The sequence below is a fragment of the Anomaloglossus baeobatrachus genome, chromosome 6 (assembly GCF_048569485.1).
Source record: "Anomaloglossus baeobatrachus isolate aAnoBae1 chromosome 6, aAnoBae1.hap1, whole genome shotgun sequence".
Taxonomy (NCBI): domain Eukaryota; kingdom Metazoa; phylum Chordata; class Amphibia; order Anura; family Aromobatidae; genus Anomaloglossus; species Anomaloglossus baeobatrachus.
In genome coordinates, this window is record NC_134358.1 from 500,367,569 (window position 1) to 500,385,191 (window position 17,623).

General features: G+C 45.8%; 1 protein-coding gene across 3 annotated transcripts in view; it reads left to right on the forward strand.

The window, feature by feature from the left end:
- The window catches only part of DPP6 (dipeptidyl peptidase like 6), a 1,510,443-nt gene that overhangs the window by 1,351,800 nt on the left and 141,020 nt on the right, over positions 1-17,623 (forward strand). For all 3 annotated transcript variants that reach the window (XM_075315434.1, XM_075315436.1, XM_075315435.1), the window contains exon 10: positions 11,113-11,210. In XM_075315434.1, the coding sequence (XP_075171549.1) occupies positions 11,113-11,210 (98 nt within the window). The remainder of the gene's footprint in view (positions 1-11,112; positions 11,211-17,623) is intronic.

The window sequence follows — 17,623 nt, forward strand, 5'->3', positions numbered from 1 at the left end:
TTTTCTGATAATCTCATGAGGGTAGGCCTGGGCTATAGGCCGTTTGTCCATATGTAATAAGATTTTCTGTGTATGTAAATAATCAAAGTATAATAAAGCATAATTATCTGTGCATCTATATGACAATCGCATAGAAGCTTCATAATATGATTCTAAGATGTGTGTTCCGCAATATGTTAATAAAGATAATGAAGTCAAGGTGAATAGTGAACAAAGAGGTATTCATAACATACTGAGAGAATTCATAATTAGTTGGTTCACACCATGTGGAATGTGTGATGTGAGAAATGGGATGTTGACTCCTTGTTCTTGCTCCAAGGTCGAATTCGAATGTTGTATTGTATAATTACAAGATTCTTTAATACATGGGTCAGAAGTAAGCTTCTGCTCAAACAGTGAACACGTTTCATTGTCTGATTCATTTATATCTGCGCAGATTGATTTGAAATCCATCTCTGTGATCCTGAAAAACCCATTTGCGGTTTCCCTAAATTCCCAACCTTGTCAATCTCTCTAAGTTATTTTGCGTTACTTATTCCAATCCAAATTGATCATAAAAACCTAGTCCTCTCATATTGTCTGGTCTCGCTTCTGATCTGTAACCCACTGTGTTTTGAAAGTAATCTCTCCGATTGACATGATGTTGCCCCAACATGATGTCTCATGACTCATGAGGCCTAGTCAGTGTTTGGGATTCGAGGGAAAAAGCGCTCTGGCGAAACGGACGTTGGGACCGCTCACCTGCCGGCACGTTCTGCCTTCACACTAGGTACAATCTTTAATTTAGCCCTCCTTCATGCCAGCGGTGCATTCTTGGCACTTCATTCCTCCCCGCTAACATGTCTGGTATTCCTCCTCACTACCTCCTGCGTCTGGCTTCAGTTGTGTACAGCTGATTATGATTGTGGTTTACTATTACCCTTACTTTTGTTCCTTTTAACACTTCATTTCATTAGCGTACACAACTGACCCTTGACTCTTGGCTGGTTGTGGTTTTCGTTTGCCCTATATGTGGGCAACTTTGTTACTACCCTGTCTATCATTGTATTCAGTTTCACTACAGGGAGTTTTCACCTCTTGGTGTGCCCCCCTGTCTCCACGGTAGGCATACTTTCAGTGCCCATCCTTGTCAGCAGGTACCTTAGGTGCATTACTTCCTTCCGCTGATACTCCTTCATACCATCAGCTAGTGCCTAGTCTCAGTTCCAGTTGTACATGGCTAACTGGGAACTTGGTCAAACCCTTCAATTTGTTTTACCTCTTGCTCCATGACTATTCAAATCAACGCATGTACAACTGTTCCTGAGCTTTCCATTTTTCCACTCATTTTTCGCCTCTCCACTATATAGGTGTTAGTGTCAGCGGTGCACCCGAGTTACGTTTTTCCCTCCTGTTGATATATTCTTTTCACTCCACACCATCAGTCAGTGTTCAGTTTCAGTTGTGTGTAGCTGATCAGGAATTTGGTCTAATTTTACTATTCCTGCCTTACCTCTCATTCCATGACTATTTAAATCGGTGCACACACAACTGATCCTGAGCCCTTTATTTCCTGTTTGCCTACTGCGCAGGTGATAGTGCCATCATTCCTGTTTTTTACTGTTTAACCAACTTCATGACACCACCCCATACCTCTCTGCTACACGACTATCTTCATTACCCCTCCTGGATGCACCACTGTTAGCCCGCAACACCCATGATTTTTCTCATTTTTTCTCTTTTTCCCTTCGGCATTCCCTGTTCCATACTGGCTTATGCATCTGGGCCTTTTGAATTCCTACCCATCTTTTTTTCTTTTTGTGGACTACCAGTGGTGCACCCATAGAGGGATTTCTGTGATCACCTCCACACGACTACATAGGACTCCTCAATTCCAAGTTTCCTTCCCTTTCTATCCTTAGGGCATTTTTCTACTATTTGATTGCCACTTCGTGGTTCAAACGCATACCTACCCAATTTGTAACATTGTGGAGTATAGTACCATCTTTACTTCAGGGCTCTCTCTTTGTGGCGGTTAGGGTTGTACTATTACAATTGTGTTCAACATTACATTTGTGAGTTTTCATCCATCCATGACCCTGTGATTTCATCCTTTTTGATATTATATTGCAAATATTGTGACTCTTGTGAGATTAATATTTTTAATAATTTTTCTAATAAAATTTATACCTTCTTTTGCAATACCCTGTGACATTTTTCTTCTTTGTTCTCCTTGTCCACAATGTCTTTTGAGGGTGGCACCTTTCCTGTGGGAAATTGTTTTGTCCTGTTCCCCAGTGCATATATAGACTAGCCATGCAATTTTTGTTTACAATGGCTGCAGCCCTACCTAACCTAGTTTGGCTTCAAACAATAACAGACATTTGCACACTTCCTGCCAAAAATGTCCGCTCGGAGCCTGAGCTCAGGACTATCGGTTCCACTCGTATAGAACAGGAATATCAGGCCTAAGGGGATATCAGTAGATCCAAAGCAGTATCTGTATCTTTGGTAGATTCAAACGGAGCATCTATATTTTCAGTGACCGCCAACCTTCCGGAAAAGGTCACTACAGGAATGGGTTCAACAAGGGGTTTCGTACTGGCTACACCCTAACATGTCTTCTGGAATTCAGTTCTCAGTACGACAGCAAATACCCGTTTTCCTGATGTGGCACTAACACCTTTTCACACGCTCATCCGACAATCTCTATCAGATCCAGTATTCTCAATAAACGGGCCGAGAGCAGCTCACCACACTTCTGCACTCTGCTGCCCTGGTCCACACACTATCCTGTACCTGACCACACACAGTTTTTTGTCCAGCGTCACTAGAGACCCCTCTGATGGATGGGAGGAGAAACTGCAGGTGTCAGCTCCACACACTGAAAGTCACTTCAATTAAAGGGCAAGTTAGAGAGTGACCAAAGATGTCGGGAGTCGGGACACGGTTGTATAGCACTATTTAGGACCAAAGTGTAGTGCAGATTGGAGCATAGAGGGGCAGCACAGCTGAACAGGTCGAGGCCATAATGAGGTTCATATTGGTTTTAATTTTTAATCTCTTTAAGGTCTTTTATAATCCAGAAAATGCCAGTCAGCCTATCACCATTTACTGGGTTAAGCACATTGGCCAAAATTCAGATTTGGTTGAATCCACAAAGTTTGTAAAACTGTAAACAAATTCCATTCGTCAAAAATTGATTCACTCATCTCTACCGCTGAATTATTTTCTTAGAATAAGTCAAAATCCAAATGTCTTCCATCTGCTAAACATGAAATAACAAAGCCTCCCCTCAACCCTCTTTACTATGACATAGTCACTGACACATAGCGTGTATTTTGCTTACAAGACTTTCATACATTTACATTGATGTGTAGAACATAAGTCCCTGAATGGCTTGTGCATGAGACACATCTGTCGAAAAGAGATGTGAGCAGCAGTTATCTGTAGCGGTGTGAAGAGCTGGGAGGTTCAGTGTCATAAACTCACAAAACAGCAAAACGAATCATCCCCGCTATTTCACAACCATGCTGCATCACAAAATATGTCCTCTGGAAAAACTTCCAAAATGTTTGTATCAAGTGTCTGTGTATAAGGTACTGCACATTTCTTCACAGACTTTTTAAGTAGAATATAAAATTAAATATATAGGAGGCCATAAAGCTATATAAAGAAGAAATGATTACATATGGGACCCTATATGATATTTTTCAGAATGGAAGGACCTGGTGTTTGTTTCTCCTTTTCCCCTTTACCACAACACTTAAATCAGTTGTTCCCAGCTGGGATATTTATGGAAAGATATCACTGGGGCCTGAGTCTATCTGGAGAATCGAGCACAGGTGAACGGCTGTCAGGAATGAAGATGCTGATGTGACGCCCTGGCCTATCAGGTCGTTACATGGGTGCCTTGCAATCTGCCCTTCTGCATGGTACCCACTCCTTGGTTACGGGTCCTGTCACTTTGGTGTTGCTACCAACAGGTATACACAAATCCTGAGGAACACTCTGCACCACATCCACCAAACACCCATTGGACAGCCTGAGGGGAATAGGGCCACCCAGATGGGGGGCTGGTAGAAGGAGGGTAGACGTGTCAGTGCAGTTGAAGAGAAGTTGAAGTTCAGCAGTGACAGTGAGAGGTCACGCTGTGGAGCTGGGCTCCTGTACCTGTCCCAGGTGCCAGACGTTGGCCTGGCCAGAAGGAGCTGGAACACCGGTCGGTGGGGGTAGTGACAGGGAGCACGGTGCCGCTACAGAGAGCGGGCCGGCTGCCTTCTGCTACAACCGGGCAGGGACCAGGGCACAACGGGGTACGCGGACCCTAGGCTGGGAAGTAGCTTCACGCAGCCCACTAATTCACCTGACGGGAACGGAATCTTCAAGAACCGTTCCTCACCCGCTCCAGAATCGGGGTACTAGCGCAACGAGGGGGATAGGACTTCCCACAACCATCCAGAAAATCCCAAGCGTGAACCCTGAGAGCAAGCTCACCCTGCTAGCCACGCAGGTGAGCGGGACCCAAAACGCTTCAAGTGTAAGAGATCCACGGACACACAGTGCCAAGGGACAAGGCTTCAGGTCAATCGGCAACACCAAAAGGGCACGGACCCAGCGTGCTCGCCCAATGACTACAGAGTGCTCAAGAGTTTGGTTTGCCTGGTGTCAGCATCAGTGACTTTGGACTGTGTGAGTACACGTTATCCCCCTTGCACCCGACGAGCTCCCCAATCAATCCATCACCGGACCCCAGGACACCACTCCCCTGCCCACGGAGGGGTTAACAACTTAAGCTGCCACACACCCGCGTCCCAGGGCTCCCCAAACCGGCAGTGGTGGTCCCTCACGTTACCACACACTGTGGGTGGCGTCACGAACATTACCCCAAAACCACAAACTATCCCCCCTTATATTTCCAAGGGTGCCGCGTGACGCCACCTTGGATCCGGAGACCCCTCGAACCACTGCGGATCTGGGTCCGAGCAGCCCCTCGGCTGTCGCGGGGGCGGCACACTGACATTTCATGTGTGCTATTATTTTCTATGGGGGGAATCAAAATTTTCAGAGTGGAAGGACACAACTATTGGACTTATCCTGGTCATATGCTACATATGCTAATTGATGGTACAACCCCCTTAAAGGAGTTGTATTAAGTTTGGAACGTATTCTCTGTTCATAGGATAGGAGCTAACTTCCCAATTACTACCACCACTGGGGATCTGACTTCTGGGATCCCCACTGATCTTGAAAATTGGAGCTCTGAAGAGCTCCATGTAAATGGAGCAGTGGTTGAACATGAGCACCTGCATTCCTTCTATTCATTTTTAATGGAAGTATTAAAGACCAGCTGAGCGTAGCAATTAGCTAAGTCCAGTAATCCATTAGAAAATAAATGGAGGAGTTGCACTTTATAAACTGCCACTCCATTCAGAGCTAATGGTGTCTTGATCAGTGGGTGTCTGTAATGCCTGCCTGGATCCACAGACTCAGATGGGCTGTAATGGACAGGTTAGAGGGAAGCCACTCACCAAGCAGGATCCCCAGAACCCTGAAACCATTTAACCCCTATACAGGAATTTGGAATTACACACGGCCCTGGAGATCACTACCTGTAGATGGTTGCAGTCGGAGAGAGTAATCGTCAGGCAGGGTCAAACCAGGAATTGCGGAACAGGGACAGAATCGGCAGGCAAGGACGTAATCAGAAACCAGCAGAGGTCAAAATCAGATCGGACAGTGAGGTACAAAAACAGCAGGTAGGAGGTTAGTCAGGAAACAAGCGGTAATCAGCACACGAAATCACAAAACAGGACACAACAGGAGACAGAATTTTCAGAACTATCTCTGGCAGAGGTCAGCAGACAGGAGGGGCATTAAAAAGGGTGTGGTGTCTTCTCATAGGCTGTAGCTGAATGATGGTACTTCAGCTGGGAGAGACCCGCCATCTACAGTCAGCCAGTGTCACTGCAGATCCCCAGGAAACCCAGACCAGTGGATGAGCGGAGCCTGTGCCTACCGGCGCCGCTGGCATCGACTCCTGTCCCATCACCAGCACTATGCATGGCAGGAACACGGCGTCGCCTAGTGGTCAGAGTAGAAGTCGATGGAGCGGACTCTGGTGGTGACGTTGTAAGGGGTGGGCAGACCCCTTACAAGAAAGTGTTAATGCTGATGTTGTTTAATAAAATGTTTTACTGTTTTAGTGGGTTCCCCTAGTGGCCGGGTGGGACGGCTGTCCCCATAGAAACAGGGCAGAGGAAAGGAGGAGCCGGCAGCAAAGAGGAGAGGGAAAATGGAAAAGTTAGAGCCAGGAGGCAGTTGAGTCCGGGACGGGAGAGAAGAAGCAGAAGGGGCAGAGTGTGGGAGCTGGGTGGACAGGAAAGCGAAGGTAAAGAAGAGAAGAAGTGTCCTCAAGGGTGAAGAAGTATTGGTGTGGGTCCAGTCTGTGTTAGCCGGAGTGGGAGCCAGGTGAAGTGGAGTAGCCGGGCACATCCCCACTAGAGGAGACATCCAGAAAAGGTGTTTCCCCCAGTCGAAGTTGTGACACCATCTGAACATTGCCTCTGTCATGAAGAAGTGTACAATAAACATGTCTACTGGTTCAACCGATCCACGTCTGAAAAGTGTTTGTACCTCTGACGGCGTTATCTGCACCACCACACTCTGCCCCACCAAGACATCTCCTGTCCCAAAAGTGACGGCGGAGCCAGGGGTAAGCCTGCTAGAAAAAGGGGCCACGGCTACAACCCCCGAGGCACCCCTGGCACCCCGTTACAACGTAACAGTGTCCCATCGGTCATAGTGTAAAAGGGTGACTTTATCCCTGTAAGCCTCCCTGAAGACCTGCGGTGTTGTGATATGTGATTTATTATTGTGGTTGTGTATTAATGTATTATTGGTGTTATTTGTGTGAAACCATGTGGATACTATAATGGGTATGTCATAGTCCCACCAGCTACCACAAGATGGTGCTGAGCTCCCCTAGTTAGTGGTAGGAGTGTCAGGCACAAAGTGATTGTGGTGGGGTTGCTAGGGTAGGATAGATAGCCTGGCCCATGGTTACAGGAAAGGAGGGACAGTGAGTTATATCAGAAAGAAGCAGTAGAGAAGAGATGCAGAGATGCAGTAGAGAAGAGATGCAGTAGAGACAGAGCGGTTCCTGGGATCAAGTGAGGAGCGCTCCTGTGGAGAAGGGACAGACGTGATGTGCACGGTACGCAGAAAGCGTGGGGGCCAAGCCTTAGGGGCAGCCACCGTGGGCATGGATCGTAGGGACTCCTGTAGTGGGAATCACCCTAGCATAATATCCAAATCTGTAGTGAGAAGGGCCGGTGCCCCAGGAAGCCGGTGGGACTCTGTGACTGCCAGAATGAAGAACATGATATGGAAATTTGTGTCCCATTCTGAAGAAAAGCTGTGCCTTCCTTATGGGGAAGAAGTTCTATCTGTAGTTGTAATCTGTAGTAAAGTTCAAGCATCTGAAAAAAACACAGCGTCTGTCATTGAATTATGGGAACAACAACTTCTGAGAGAGGGTCCCCCACAACCCACGTGCTACACCCTATCCCCTTTTCATGTAGCGGGCTGGCCGGCGACGCGACTACAACTCCCAGCCTCAGCTGAACCCCGGCTGACATTACAATACCCCCAGATATCTGAACGTTGTCCTCTATCCCATGGATTGAGGGTAAATTCTAAACTTAAGGCCGCTTTACGCGCTGCGATCTCGCCAGCTCGTGCGTACCCGCCCCCATCGGTTGTGCGTCATGGGCAAATCACTGCCCGTGGTGCACAACATCGCTCGGACCCGTCACACTACTTACCTGCCTAGCGACGTCGTTGTGACCGGCGAACTGCCTCATTTCTAAGGGGGCGGTTCATTCGGCATCACAGCGACGTCACTAAGCGGCCGCTCAATAGAAACGGAGGGGCGGAGATGAGCGGGACGTAACATCCCGCCCACCTCCTTCCTTCCTCATTGGCGGCGGCCGCAGGTAAGGTGAGGTTCCTTGTTCCTGCGGTGTCACACATAGCAATGTGGGCTGCCGCAGGAACAACGAACAACATCGTACCTGTAGCAGCAACGATATTTGGTAACTGGACAGCATGTCAACGAGCAACGATAAGGTGAGTATTTTTGCTCATTAGCGGTCGCTCGTACGTGTCACACACAACGACGTCGCTAACGAGGCCGGATGTGCATCACGAATTCCATGACCCCAACAACATCGCGTTAGCCGATGTCGTTGCGTGTAAAGCGGCCTTTGATACAACCTTTGTAAGACTGCTCCCCACCTTTTGCTGCTAACAATGCAACTTGCCTAGCTGAAGGAAGGAATTCTGCATAGGTTCTTGCCACTTAAAGTACTGCTCTAGCATTTGTTTTGTATATTACCACTGGAGTGGGGCTTTAAATGTACGATCCCTTACCCTACTCTTAAGGGTATTTTACACGCTGCGACATCGCTAGCGATGTCGAGCGCGAGAGCACCCGCCCCCGTCGTATGTGCGACATTTGGTGATCGCTGCCGTAGCGAACATTATCGCTACGGCAGCGTCACACGCACATACCTTGTCAGCGACGTCGCTGTGACCGCCGAACAATGCCTCTATCAAGGGGGAGGTGCGTTCGGCGTCACAGCGACATCACTTAGCGGCCGTCCAATAGAAGCAGAGGGACGGAGATGAGTGGGACGTAACATCCCGCCCACCTCCTTCCTTCCGCATTGCCGGTGGACGCAGGTAAAGAGATGTTTGTCGTTCCTGCGGTGTCACACATAGCGATGTGTGATGCCGCAGGAATGACGAACAACATCGTACCTGCAGCAGCAATGATATTAAGGAAAGGAGCGACGTGTCAACGATCACCGTTTTTGGATGTTCTTGCGATCGTTGATCGTCGCTCCTTGGTGTCACACGCTGCGATGTTGCTACTGGCGCCGGATGTGCGTCACTAATGACGTGACCCCGACGATATATCGGTAGCGATGTCGCAGCGTGTAAAGTACCCTTTATAGTTACCCTTCGCCATCTTCTTTCATCGCCTCTTCTGACGCTCCCCAGCAATTTGTGACCTGCCGGCTGTTTCAGTGTTTCATGGAGCATCCCGGAGGTCACTTTTCAATGCAAGTCTATGAGAGCCTCGTTCTGGCTCTAATAAAGTTACACTGCGAACTTGTTAGGTAACTTCTGACTTCCATGACAGTCAGAAATTGTGGTCACAAGACGGCACCACAGGACTGGAGCGGCATTGGTAAAAGGTGCAGATGACAGCGGATGAGTATAGTCAGTGCTTTTTTTGCGGCGGTACGTGCCGGTATGGCGTACCGTAAAATCTGAAGAGCGCTGAGGGGCAGCAGCTCTGGCTCTGTCCACATGGCTAATTTGTAAACTATACAAATTAGCCATGTGTAGAGCGGAGGCACAAGGTTAGATGCTAGAGTGTACAGGCTCCTTCCCGGCATGACGTTACTACCGTCACATGTTAGGGGCGTCGTCTAATTTCACAATGCACGAGGCGACGCTATTGCCTCCTGCATCTCGCCATTTGTGGATGCTGGTTTCTGATGCAGCGTTCTACTTCAAGACACCACGCTATGGATGACATTCTTTCCTACAGAAACCAAGGTCAGTGTTTTCATAGTTGAAAACAGGAGTTCTTTCATTTACTGTGTGGGTAAGCTTCATGCTGTGTGCCTGTTCTGGAATTTTTTTGGGGGGGCTCAGTGCTACTGTGGGCCATCTATGGTGGGGGCCAGTGCTGCTGGGATCAGGGGGTTCGGTTCTCTGCTGAGGATGGTGGTCAGTGCTGGGATCGGGGGGGGATCGGTTCTCTGCTGGGGATTGTGGTCAGTGCTGGGATCAGGGGGGCATTGGTTCTCTGCTGGGGATGGTGGTCAGTGCTGGGATCAGGGGCGGGGTAGGTTCTCTGCTGAGGATGGTGGTCAGTGCTGGGATCAGGGGGGGTCGGTTCTGTGCTGAGGATGGTGGTAAGTGCTGGGATCAGGGGGTCGGTTCTCTGCTAGGGATGGTGGTCAGTGCTGGGATCAAGGGGTCGGTTCTCTGCTGGGGATGGTGGTCAGTGCTGGGATCGGGGAGGGTCGGTTCTCTGCTGGGGATGGGGGTCAGTGCTGGGATTCAGGGGCGGGGGGTCGGTTCTCTGCTGGGGATGGTGGTCAGTGCTGGGATTCAGGGGGGGAGTCGGTTCTCTGCCGCCCAGTGCCTCAACAAGTAAACCGTGCACAAAATCTCCCGACAGCACCCCCTCCCCACTCCTCAATCTCGACCACCGGCTGACAGTTCCTGAAGCTCACCCCCTCACCCGCCCCTAAATCTCGGCCGCCGGTGCCTGACAGCACCCCCACCCCCACCCCCTCTCCTCGCCTTGGAGATGCGTACTGGCAAATATTTTTTTACAAAAAACGCGCTGAGTATAGTACTAAGTGCAAGGACCTTACATTAAAAGCACCACTGCCAATGCTAAAAAGAAATGCCGGAGTGGTCCTTTAATAGCAACAGAAATGGGACTAATCAAGGTCAGGCTCCTTTTCTCCTGGAGCCCCGTAACAGCTACATGTGTTGCATTGGTGGTATGCACGGTTTTACACTTCTTTGTAAACCTTGTTTATGTTCACATGGAGTTTTTCTACATTGGATTTGGAACAGGCACTGCTCTAAACTCCACATGAAAACAGCTTCAAATACTCTTTGAATAAAACATCCTATTCATTTCAATGGCAAAATAAGAAGTGACATGTCATTTCTTTTTTTTTTTCCTACAATGCGGACTTCAAATCTGGAAGTGGAAAAATCCATCATGTAAACATAAGAGTATGCTGAGTATACATACATCTCATCCATATATATGAACTATTTTGATGGGGAGGTATATGTAAGTAAATGGTGCAAACACAGGATTTATGGAGTGTGGACACTACGAGCACGGAGTCTTATAGCAGGTGTTTCATACATATATTCATTTCATACCGTATATCATAAAGCCATGTTTCTACCCATTTGGCCCATCCGTCTGAAATCTAGTTGAAGTTGTACACACTGTACGCTCAGATTTAATGCATTTGAAATGATAAAAGCATAAACTTTACGGTTGTTCGGTATTTCATGTTTTAGGCCGGCTTTGAGAATCCAGTTGTCACCTTACATGTTGTTAACTTGAATGGACCTCTTCACCACGTGGAAATGACACCCCCAGATGATCAAAGAATGAGGTACAGTACACTGGACAACTGCTCACTTCATACAGAATATGTGTCCTTTTCATTCAGATTCTGACTTACATCAAAGAACCAGAAAGTGAGAAAGTAGAACATGTGCTTCAAGGATATTAATAATATTGTGTAACGTAAGCCTCATTCATACAAAAGACCCACTGATATTACTGTTCCAGTACAGCAAAAAGAGTCATGATCCTCTATTTACAGCAGAATATATATATATAATTTTAATTTATTTATATGCATGTATGTTTATATATGTATCTATAAGTAAATAATAAAGAAATAGTTTTTTTATTTTTATATATATATATATATATATATATATATATATATATATATATATATTTATATATTTATATATACAGTATATACACAGTGTGCATATATATATATAAAAATATATATACTATATATATATATATATATATATATATATATGTATATATATATATATATACATATATATATATATATATATATATATATATATATATGTATATGTGCACATTGTTCTGAACAAGTATGACATATACAGTATATATACATATATATATATATATACATAACATATGTATAGTACATCTGTGTGTATATATATATATATATATATATATATATATATATAGTGGAGCCTTGGATTACGATATAATTTGTTCCAGGAGTGTGCTCTTAAACCAAGCTACTCTTATATCAAAGCGAATTTTCCCATAGGAAATAATTGAAGCACAGATAATTCGTTCCACAACCCAAAATATTTATTGTATTTATACAAACTTATTACAGTAATGCAAAATAATGTACTGTATTCATATAAAATTATTACAGTGCACTAATACAAAATACTGTACAGTAAAAAACATATAAAACAAGCTGCAGGTTAGCTTACAATAGAATTGTAGAATTTTTGGAGTGCGGGAGGTACACTATAGAGAGAAAAAATGATGACAACCTTTATTCTAATACAATACACACAAAATCTAATCTCCCCAAAATAAGGGCAGAACTAAGTCAAATGTGGGGTAGGAATCTGCACAGGCATTTAGACTACACAGAGCATCAGAAACAGAGCGCAGTGGGAGGACGGTACCGGAAGTGTGCATGGTGAATATTTGCTCTTATTGCAAGCTACACATTTTTAAAAAGCTTTGCTTGTCTTGCAAAACACTCTCAAACCAAGTTACTCTAAATCCAAGGTTCCACTGTATATATATAGATTTACGTGTGTATATTTGTATATATATATATATATATATATATATATATATATATATATATATATACATTTTGTAGATTAAACCCATAGAACCCTTACATAGCCAGCAGGACAACTCTATATTTGCTTTCCAGGAGCAATTATCTGACTCAGTGATCCGGCATACACTCTGCAAACTATGACAAGGTCTGAATTCTAGAGGATAAAATTGATTACCAGCATGTGGCCATACATTGTTTCGGTACATTTACTGTATATAATTATCGCATTATCTGTATTAGCATATTAGCTGTATTAGCATAAAAAGGCCCTAGTTGTGCAAGGTAACCACATTAAATAAATATAAAAAGTATTACTTTAAACAATGGCAGCATAAATCAGACACAGACTGGGTTATTGCAGATATGTTTTACTCTGAAGCACTCACAACGTAAAAGCTTACAAAAGTGGCAAAACTTTCAGGAAAGTGGACCCCAAATGCTTTTTACCTAAAATAATAAGCCCAGAAGCTACTGGTTCCTCTGACAGATGTGTATCACAGCTACGGTTTGAGTGTCTTCACTGCAGCAGGGATGTCACATCAGCAGCGGGCATAACCGCTGTAGCCAATCACTCAGGTCAGCAGCTCGCACCAACTCCCTCGGCATAGCCACTTAGCTCAGTGATTAGCTACAGCGGTAATACGCACTGTCGCTGTGACACCAAAAGAGGGTGAATGTCTACTGTGTTTGATGGCTTATAGACTTTATAGCATTAGGGGGTTAACTTTCCTGAAACTAGACCATTCCTTTAAAAAATTGAAGCTGATTTTTGATTGGTAGAAAAGACAGGTCTGTTTCAGTTTTGAACAAAAAAGAGGAAGTAAAAATCAAGTAGCACTCACCATTAGAGTTGAGCGCGGTTCGTGGTTCGTGGTTCTCCAGTTCGCGGCTCGAGTGATTTTGGGGCATGTTCTAGATCGAACTAGAACTCGAGCTTTTTGCAAAAGCTCGGTAGTTCTAGAAACGTTCGAGAACGGTTCTAGCAGCCAAAAAACAGCTAAATCATAGCTTGGTTTCTGCTGTAATAGTGTAAGTCACTCTGTGAATCAAACTATTATCACATTTCAGTGTATAGTGTGCGTGAACAGCGCCTTCAGATCACTGCTGTTTCTATAATGGCGATCGCCATTTTTTTTTTTTTTTTTCTTGTCTTCCTTCCCTAAGCGCGCGCGTCTTGTGGGGCGGGCCAGCATGTCAGCCAATCCCAGACACACACACAGCTAAGTGGACTTTGAGCCAGAGAAGCAACGGCATGTGTGATAGGATCTGCATGTCACATGTCCCTGCATTATAAAACCGGACATTTTCTTCACGGACGCCATTATCTGCCTTCTGCGTCTTTGGTGTCAGACATCACTGTCGCAGCTCCGTCTTCCTGAGTCCTATAGCCGATACAGCTGTATGCGCTGCATACACAGCGTTAGACAGCTTAGGGAGAGCACTTTATAGCAGTCCTTTTAAGGGCTCCAACCGGCAGGGTCAGAGAGCCATAGGTGACAGGTCCTGCAAACAGCAACAGCGTCTGTGTAGCCCAGGTCAGGGATTTCCTACCTGCATTTCACCATTAGGAGGGAATAGAAAGGCAGTCTTCCATTCCTCTACCCAGAGCACCACAATCCTGCCACTGTACCCTCTTGTCCTCTGCACACTCCAACTGATAACTAAGCCATTATACTAGCAAACACTCAGTGTACCTAGTGGCATCCTATACGTGGCTATTGGACTTTGCTATAGTCCCACTAGTGCAAAGACATTTGCAGAGCGCGTCTGCCTGCGTTGCACACTACAACTCATTCTAACCAAGCCATTATACTAGCAAACACTCAGTGTACCTAGTGGCATCCTATACGTGGCTATTGGACTTTGCTATAGTCCCACTAGTGCAAAGACATTTGCAGAGCGCGTCTGCCTGCGTTGCACACTACAACTCATTCTAACCAAGCCATTATACTAGCAAACACTCAGTGTACCTAGTGGCATCCTATACGTGGCTATTGGACTTTGCTATAGTCCCACTAGTGCAAAGACATTTGCAGAGCGTGTCTGCCTGCGTTGCACACTACAACTCATTCTAACCAAGCCATTATACTAGCAAACACTCAGTGTACCTAGTGGCATCCTATACGTGGCTATTGGACTTTGCTATAGTCCCACTAGTGCAAAGACATTTGCAGAGCGCGTCTGCCTGCGTTGCACACTACAACTCATTCTAACCAAGCCATTATACTAGCAAACACTCAGTGTACCTAGTGGCATCCTATACGTGGCTATTGGACTTTGCTATAGTCCCACTAGTGCAAAGACATTTGCAGAGCGCGTCTGCCTGCGTTGCACACTACAACTCATTCTAACCAAGCCATTATACTAGCAAACACTCAGTGTACCTAGTGGCATCCTATACGTGGCTATTGGACTTTGCTATAGTCCCACTAGTGCAAAGACATTTGCAGAGCGCGTCTGCCTGCGTTGCACACTACAACTCATTCTAACCAAGCCATTATACTAGCAAACACTCAGTGTACCTAGTGGCATCCTATACGTGGCTATTGGACTTTGCTATAGTCCCACTAGTGCAAAGACATTTGCAGAGCGCGTCTGCCTGCGTTGCACACTACAACTCATTCTAACCAAGCCATTATACTAGCAAACACTCAGTGTACCTAGTGGCATCCTATACGTGGCTATTGGACTTTGCTATAGTCCCACTAGTGCAAAGACATTTGCAGAGCGCGTCTGCCTGCGTTGCACACTACAACTCATTCTAACCAAGCCATTATACTAGCAAACACTCAGTGTACCTAGTGGCATCCTATACGTGGCTATTGGACTTTGCTATAGTCCCACTAGTGCAAAGACATTTGCAGAGCGCGTCTGCCTGCGTTGCACACTACAACTCATTCTAACCAAGCCATTATACTAGCAAACACTCAGTGTACCTAGTGGCATCCTATACGTGGCTATTGGACTTTGCTATAGTCCCACTAGTGCAAAGACATTTGCAGAGCGCGTCTGCCTGCGTTGCACACTACAACTCATTCTAACCAAGCCATTATACTAGCAAACACTCAGTGTACCTAGTGGCATCCTATACGTGGCTATTGGACTTTGCTATAGTCCCACTAGTGCAAAGACATTTGCAGAGCGCGTCTGCCTGCGTTGCACACTACAACTCATTCTAACCAAGCCATTATACTAGCAAACACTCAGTGTACCTAGTGGCATCCTATACGTGGCTATTGGACTTTGCTATAGTCCCACTAGTGCAAAGACATTTGCAGAGCGCGTCTGCCTGCGTTGCACACTACAACTCATTCTAACCAAGCCATTATACTAGCAAACACTCAGTGTACCTAGTGGCATCCTATACGTGGCTATTGGACTTTGCTATAGTCCCACTAGTGCAAAGACATTTGCAGAGCGCGTCTGCCTGCGTTGCACACTACAACTCATTCTAACCAAGCCATTATACTAGCAAACACTCAGTGTACCTAGTGGCATCCTATACGTGGCTATTGGACTTTGCTATAGTCCCACTAGTGCAAAGACATTTGCAGAGTGCGTCTGCCTGCGTTGCACACTACAACTCATTCTAACCAAGCCATTATACTAGCAAACACTCAGTGTACCTAGTGGCATCCTATACGTGGCTATTGGACTTTGCTATAGTCCCACTAGTGCAAAGACATTTGCAGAGCGCGTCTGCCTGCGTTGCACACTACAACTCATTCTAACCAAGCCATTATACTAGCAAACACTCAGTGTACCTAGTGGCATCCTATACGTGGCTATTGGACTTTGCTATAGTCCCACTAGTGCAAAGACATTTGCAGAGCGCGTCTGCCTGCGTTGCACACTACAACTCATTCTAACCAAGCCATTATACTAGCAAACACTCAGTGTACCTAGTGGCATCCTATACGTGGCTATTGGACTTTGCTATAGTCCCACTAGTGCAAAGACATTTGCAGAGCGCGTCTGCCTGCGTTGCACACTACAACTCATTCTAACCAAGCCATTATACTAGCAAACACTCAGTGTACCTAGTGGCATCCTATACGTGGCTATTGGACTTTGCTATAGTCCCACTAGTGCAAAGACATTTGCAGAGCGCGTCTGCCTGCGTTGCACACTACAACTCATTCTAACCAAGCCATTATACTAGCAAACACTCAGTGTACCTAGTGGCATCCTATACGTGGCTATTGGACTTTGCTATAGTCCCACTAGTGCAAAGACATTTGCAGAGCGCGTCTGCCTGCGTTGCACACTACAACTCATTCTAACCAAGCCATTATACTAGCAAACACTCAGTGTACCTAGTGGCATCCTATACGTGGCTATTGGACTTTGCTATAGTCCCACTAGTGCAAAGACATTTGCAGAGCGCGTCTGCCTGCGTTGCACACTACAACTCATTCTAACCAAGCCATTATACTAGCAAACACTCAGTGTACCTAGTGGCATCCTATACGTGGCTATTGGACTTTGCTATAGTCCCACTAGTGCAAAGACATTTGCAGAGCGCGTCTGCCTGCGTTGCACACTACAACTCATTCTAACCAAGCCATTATACTAGCAAACACTCAGTGTACCTAGTGGCATCCTATACGTGGCTATTGGACTTTGCTATAGTCCCACTAGTGCAAAGACATTTGCAGAGCGCGTCTGCCTGCGTTGCACACTACAACTCATTCTAACCAAGCCATTATACTAGCAAACACTCAGTGTACCTAGTGGCATCCTATACGTGGCTATTGGACTTTGCTATAGTCCCACTAGTGCAAAGACATTTGCAGAGCGCGTCTGCCTGCGTTGCACACTACAACTCATTCTAACCAAGCCATTATACTAGCAAACACTCAGTGTACCTAGTGGCATCCTATACGTGGCTATTGGACTTTGCTATAGTCCCACTAGTGCAAAGACATTTGCAGAGCGCGTCTGCCTGCGTTGCACACTACAACTCATTCTAACCAAGCCATTATACTAGCAAACACTCAGTGTACCTAGTGGCATCCTATACGTGGCTATTGGACTTTGCTATAGTCCCACTAGTGCAAAGACATTTGCAGAGCGCGTCTGCCTGCGTTGCACACTACAACTCATTCTAACCAAGCCATTATACTAGCAAACACTCAGTGTACCTAGTG